This window comes from Aspergillus thermomutatus (genome assembly GCF_002237265.1).
Source record: "Aspergillus thermomutatus strain HMR AF 39 chromosome Unknown NODE_513, whole genome shotgun sequence".
Taxonomy (NCBI): domain Eukaryota; kingdom Fungi; phylum Ascomycota; class Eurotiomycetes; order Eurotiales; family Aspergillaceae; genus Aspergillus; species Aspergillus thermomutatus.
Window position 1 is genome coordinate 1 of NW_020798563.1, and position 6,705 is coordinate 6,705.

Genomic DNA, 6,705 nt, shown 5'->3' on the forward strand with positions numbered 1-6,705 from the left:
GGATGAGGGGGACGGGGAGGGGCCGGCCCAGACCAGTGAAGAAGGACGGATTGCGAATGATCCAGACAGTCCACGGATAGCTCCCGCGTCTCCCCTAGCGCGGGAGCGCCCAGCAACTCCTCCTGTGCCTCGCCGGGAGCCAGAAGGTCCGATGGCGAGCAGCCATGGGGGCGCGGAGCCCAGCCAGTGGGATCCATCAGCAACCATCGCGCCGGAATGCCCCCCACCATCCACCCCGTCGATGGCAAGCCTCATGACCACCTTCCTGGTGTCCACCACTCCGGAATGGGTGCAGAATGCCCTCACCCAGGAGCGTCAGATCCTCCAGGCGGAGCAGTGTGGGCTCCAGCCGGTGGCCAGTCCAGAGGGGTCCACGGATCCGGCTACCGCGGAGGACTCCGTCTTCATCCATGACGCCCGACGCCAACAGCAGGACGATACCACCCCGTGGCTGATGTTCACCGAATGGCCCCGATACTTTCACCAGCGCTCGCTGCTCGGCCTGGTCCGCGCGGTGGGGACCCCGGATACCCTACAGGTCCTGCCTGCGCTGCAGGCACAGTAAGGTGGTGGTGGTGGATCGCCGCCCGCCACCACAGAAGAGCTGGAGATGCAGCACCGACACAACCACATTCTCACCCTCATCTGCCGGGGGATGGACCGGGTCCTCGACCGGGCCCGGGCGACGCTGGAGCGGACCCAGACATCGATCCGGGAGATCTTCGGCTGCCGAATGCCCGGTCAGCGGACGCGGAAACGACCCCTGGGACGGCTGCAGCCGGAAACGGAGCGGCGGTACGTGCGGTACTGGAAACAGTTTCTGTGCTTCCTCATCCGGGCCATTTGCCTCTCGCGCGAGGATCGGAAACGTCTACTCGGGGTCCATCTGGATAAGGAGCAAGAGCGCACGCTTGAAATCCTGTGGGGGACTCTCAACCGCTATCTGGAATGCCCCGACCTGGACGTCTGGACGGACGATGACAATCCCTTCCAGGCCCAGCTTCAGCTCCCTGGCCGGCGACGACGGCTAGCCGATCGACTGAACACAGGTAGTGAGCAGGGACAACCGCCGTGCGAATCCCGCGAGGCCACAACCACTCCTCAACCTGAGGCCCACCCACCATCCCTGGGGTCCTCGCGGCGGTATACTAAGCGCCCCCGCTCCATGCAGCGCCACCGGTCCTGCAGTCATGAGTCTGATAACTCTCTGAGCCTGCACTCCAGTCGCCCGGCCCGCCAGCAACGCAACTGCAAACAACCCCGGTTAGACTGTCCCCTCAGGGCGGAGCCACCGGTCCTCCAGAGAGCTGTGGCGGTCTGTATCCCCATCTACTCAAGCATCCAATCCCCCGCCCCGGATTCCACATGGACCTCCAGTGTCCCCAAATCAGATTCGGACCCTGTTGTGTTGCATAGCTCCCCCGGAATCAATAGCGACAATTCCAGCACCGAGGTCGCAGAGGCCACCACGGATGAGACAGGGAGTGTCTATTCTGACAGCCATGGGAGTGATACGGAGGACGATGAGCAGGAGGCGGCGGAGGAGCTAGAAGATAACATGGTGGATGATGAGGAGGAGGATGAGGACGAGGATGAGGACGAGGACGGGTCCTCCCTAGACCCCGATGAGCCACTGCGAGGTTCTGAAGAACTAGATAGCAGATCCGACCCTTGCTGGGGGGAGGCCGCCCCTGAGCATCCCCTCCCTGGTCAGTTCCCAGCCTTACCGGCGGCCGCTGAGGAATGGATCAGCGAGGTACTCGTCTCCCTCTGCATCAGTTGCCTGACGACCGATGCTATCTACCGGTGTGGGGACAAGTTTTACTCCTCCCTGGTGGCCTTTGCCGCGGTGCTGGGGATCCGGCCCCAAAATTGCAGTTTCTATGAACCATACTACTACACCACAAAGCTAGCTGGTATCGCCTGGGTTGCCCGGCTTCTCCTGCTGGAATATGCATTGCCAATCCGCCGCTACCGCTTTATTAGTGATGTCCCGAGCCGGGACTCATACCGCTTCCACGTCAGACGTGCCCAGGAGATCCAGGGGATCTACGGCGCCTGGGACACATTCTTCCCCCTAAATGATATCCTTGCCATGTTAGTGGTGGGCATGAGCATCATCCGCAACGAGCCACGCCTGGGGACCATCTAATGGTCTCCTGATTTGCAGACGGTCTACCATCATCAGCTGCCGGACAGCGGGCTGCCTCTCGCCCGGCTGCGCCAATGGGTCCAGCAGGTCATTGAATCAGCCACAACCCTGCTGGAGCACAACCTCCTTCTCGGCCACCGGTCCCCGGTGGATGTGCGATCGCTGGTAGACAACCCAGTGGAGTGTCGAAGCGGGTTCTCCTTCCTGGACGTGCCCGTCAACCGGCTCCGGGCCACAGCGGCACCAATCCTGGGCCTGACGGAGAACCCCCCTGCGGGTGTGGCCCCGCTGCGCCGCCACGGGCAGTGGGACCCACCATCCGTCCGGCGCTATCAGCAATCCGTGCGGATGTTCCTGCACCAGCTCATGCTTGCCATCCAGCTCTCCTGGGGGCAGCCCAGTCGGGGCAGTGAGCTTATGACAGTGAAATGGCGGAAGACCGCCGCTGCCCCACGGAATCTGTACATCCATGAGGGGGAGATGGTGATCATCACACATGATCATGAAGCCTGGGGCCGCACAGCGCGGCAACACATCTGCGCCCGATTCCTTCCCCCATCAGTCAGCCGGCTAGTGCTCCTGTATCTGCTGCATGTGCGCCCATTCATGGCAACGCTGGTCCCTGTGGCTCAGGAGCACAGCCCCCGACACCGTCAGCAGGCACGGTGGGAGGCACATAACCCGGCCGAGCTGCGGAACATAGTGGATCGCCCCCACACAGTTACGCAAGGCACTCAGCTCCTGCGATCTCTTCACCGCACCAGGATTCAAATCCCCAAGCAATGCAAGACGTGGGCCGTATGGGCGGCTGCTACAGCAGAGCAGCCGGGAGTTCTTTGGTCACTTCACCTTGAAAGCTCTGACCTACCGCCATCTACTTATTGCAATCACCAAGAAGCATCTGAAGGCAAAGGCAACAGTGGTGGACCTGCGCTCTGCCGCGGAGAACTTGGATAGCATCTTTGCGGCCCAGGCCGGCCACAGTGGATCCGTCAACCGCCACATCTACGGTGTGGAGGAGTCCCAGCCCCTTCAGCCCCTTCAGCCCCTGCCGGAAATGCTGCATCTATATCAATATGCCTCCCATCAGTGGCACCAGTTCATCCTGGCACCGGTGGAGGATCCACGCCCGGCCCCAGTCTCTGGATCGCCATCCATGTCCAGTCCTGGGCCTGAGCAGCCGCCCATGCTGCCGGACCACACACCGCAGCAGGGGGTCCACCGGCGCCAATTGCTCCCGTGGGATTTCTTCCGTTTCTACCCGCGGTGGCATCTACTGCTCTGCAGTCGGTGCCACCGAGCAGTGACGCGGACCTCTGCCCAGGATCACCTCCAGGCCCATTGCACGCTTGGCATCACCCCAGCGCATGAGGTGATGCTCCTTAACACTCTGGACCTACATAATCTGCAGGATATCCACCCTGTGCTTTAGATTACACAGCCTGTTGCCCCCTTCCCAGAGCTGCCTATACTGAACGCATGGGCCTGCGCGATCCCCGGGTGCGCTGTGATCCGAACCTCCAAACGTAAACTCCTGAGTCATCTCTATGACGACCATGATATCTTAAGTATGAGAGAGCGGAAGGAAAGCATAACTACTTGCAATGCTCAGGCCCTAAATAAGTACAGCTACCTATTTTGAGTTCATTAGTTGCTAGTCTATCTTGGAGACAAGGAGATCCGGTCTATCACCCGTGCTTAGCAGAGGATGGAACCATAGGGCTGTGATGATCGGCAGATCAGATAGAAAGGATGAATGTAATCGATTCTTATTTGAGTCCTATCACGAGAAGAACAAAGGTGGAGAGGGAAGGGAGAAGGTGAGAGGACTGAAGGTGGTGGTGGGTGGTATGAGACCTCCACTAACCCTAGCCCTGAGCCCTGAGCCCTTCCCTTCCTAGTGCAGCTAACTACGTGCAAAGGGAGACTATATCAGAGACTACAGAGTTAAGCGCGGTGTTGCGCGCAGGGTCATCACAAGGGCCACATCATGTTGGACTGGAAACAGGGCTGCTCTATCATATATATTATTAGATTAACGGTAATATTTCACAAGAATGATTATCTACTACGCCCCAGATAGCATAAACAGCATAAATAGTACAAAACAGAGGGCACACGTAGCACAGGTAGAAGCTAAATAAAATGGACGAACTGGACGAACTGGACGAACGACATGAACAGACAAACAGCATGAACTAGATGAACTAGACAAACTGGATGGATATTAAAGCAACCAGGGCGACTCTAGGCGCATTCTGGCTCCCTGTTGATGTACGTTGCCAGATCCCCTAGGCCAAAACTCAATGCATACTGTGCCGCCGTGTGATTTGCGGCATTGGTCAGAGTCTGGTCTATACCATATCTTCTGAGCACTCTGTACTTCTTGTCAACACGGTCATAGCACTGCTGATGGAGCTGTATGCGTGCACTATGTCCAAGGGTGGTATTATTTGATAGTTCCCCTTCTGCACTTCGCACCCCATCTACCAAGGCATGGAAAATCGTCCCTGCTGCTGTTTGATGACCAGAGTTAATCTGGGCATGAGGGAGTAGTATCTCCAGCATTGTAATACTCTCATTAATTTGAAGCTCTGCAGCCAGGTGCGCTGCAGTAGTCCCGCGGGCTCCTTCATATTCAACATCAGCACAGATATCGATCAGCCATCTCACTATATCCAGGCTCCCGGAGCGCACAGCTTTCATGAGTGGGGTTTCACCATTGGCGTTTGGTTGGTCTAGGCGAACCTGGGGTGTCCGATTGCAGAAAAGGAACTTCATGAATTCTGTGCCATGTGGATTTTCCACCCCATAGTGCCATGAGGTATCTTGACTATTGCTGTCAACTCCATCAGCAATGTTACACCTATCTTCAAGGAGTTGGTGTGCAAGGGCAACTGTGGAATCCCGGCAGAGATGAGCTCGCTCATGCTTCCCAACAGTTAGACGGATGTAGTAATCCACCAGATCTGGTTGGATCTGGTCCAGAATAGGTTCGAAGATCAATCTATCGCCTGTTTGCGCGGCAAGTGTGATGATCTTCTGTCCTTGACCTCCTGTAAGTTTGACGTTTGCCCTGCCGGTAATATGTCCCTGGTTATTAATACGGTTGGCAATACCCCGTGCTATCTCATGGTGGCCAAGCAGGAGGGCGAGCCCCAGGAATGAATATCCAAAATCATTGTAGCGATCAAATGGGAAGTGGATATGATCGCGAAGGAGATGAAAGCATGGGATGCAATTACTATAGATAACCCCAGTAAGTACATCAGGTTCTGGCCCTGTCCCCAGAGCTGCAGTAGGTGTTTGTGCATATCGGTTAGCATCAAGCCAGCCGTCCCAGATTTGAGATTGGTTCGGTATGTCGAGGAGGCGTCTTTTGTTCCTTTCGTGTCGGAAATACTCAGTCATAATTCGGGCATGATCTATGCTCGAGAACGCATACTTCCGAGCCGCACAAAGATTTGAATGTAATAGTGGCTGCTGAGCCCAAAGGAGGTGATCCAGCACCTCAAAGTGGACTTCAGGAGGTAGTTGAGACATTATAGTGCTCAAGTCCAGTAAGGATTAACCAAGAGGGTAAGCCTGGCTGTTTTGTGATATAAACATACTCTGGCTGGGTTATCTCAAGTCTTATATATTCCTTCGTAGTGATGTCTTCGCGACATGATGTTTTCCCTTGTCTTACAATTCTGGTGTCTCTACAACTTGGTGTTCCTTTGCCTTTGCGATTCTGATGTCTTAGTTTCCTTTATCTCTTGATCCTGATGTCTCGCGATTCTGGTGTCTCTGCGACTTGGTGTTCCTTTGTCTTTGTGATTCTGTCTCATAATTAAAAGCTGTCCAACATTCAATTAATACAGGTTCTTTGCGTTGTATCGCCGTGTTTCTGAAGTTAAATCTCTGTAGATTCCGTCCCAGTCCCTCATTTTGCATTGGATCCTTAATGGACTTGTCTTAGACACCTAAGTTGCTTTCAGCTCCTTCCACACTGTGCCTAATCTCTTCAAAATAAACTCTGTGAAGTTATATGCCTTACTCTGGGTATATTCTGCTTGCCCTGTATACTATGGCATGACAGATAGGTGCTCCACAGTAAGATGAACATCAAGTTGAAATCTAATACTGATCAGGCATGTTAAGCAGGATATTCCACAGCGCGAAGAAGCCCATCATAAATTATAGATAAGGCAAGAACCCCTATAGCGACCATACATTATTTGGCACCTTAGGATCCCCGTGTCTATAAACCTCCTCTCAACCAAGGCGATTGGTTAGCAGGGGGGGGGGGGTACAGAGGGTAACCCAGTACCCCCCCCCTAAACTAGTCAAATCTTAATATTTTTTAATGGTTTAAAATGATATATGCTTCTAACTAGCTAACCTATTATATTCTAATAACGTAATCAACCACCGAACCGCGGATACCACCGAACCGCGGATACCACCGAACCGCGAATTTTCGCCGCTCCCAAGATATTTTGAAACCTTTCAACCACTAACATCATTGAAGAAGACTTTTTTAAAGGATAAAATAACAGCTATTTATTAGG

The 6,705-nt window shown here is 54.6% G+C and overlaps 2 protein-coding genes across 2 annotated transcripts; one reads left to right on the top strand and one right to left on the bottom strand.

Annotated features, from left to right (window-relative positions):
- Positions 1 to 610: 610 nt before the first annotated feature.
- CDV56_100197 (uncharacterized protein) lies at positions 611 to 3,584 on the top strand (the record flags this gene model as incomplete). Its single annotated transcript, XM_026753816.1, has 3 exons — positions 611 to 2,104; positions 2,171 to 2,776; positions 2,856 to 3,584. 3 exons carry the CDS (start codon positions 611 to 613, stop codon positions 3,582 to 3,584), a joined length of 2,829 nt encoding a protein of 942 aa, XP_026609502.1.
- An 815-nt stretch (positions 3,585 to 4,399) lies between these two features.
- On the bottom strand, positions 4,400 to 5,695 carry CDV56_100866 (ankyrin repeat domain-containing protein; the record flags this gene model as incomplete). Its single annotated transcript, XM_026754485.1, has 1 exon — positions 4,400 to 5,695. The coding sequence occupies one exon, from the start codon at positions 5,693 to 5,695 to the stop codon at positions 4,400 to 4,402; it is 1,296 nt and encodes a 431-aa protein (XP_026609503.1).
- Positions 5,696 to 6,705: the final 1,010 nt, after the last annotated feature.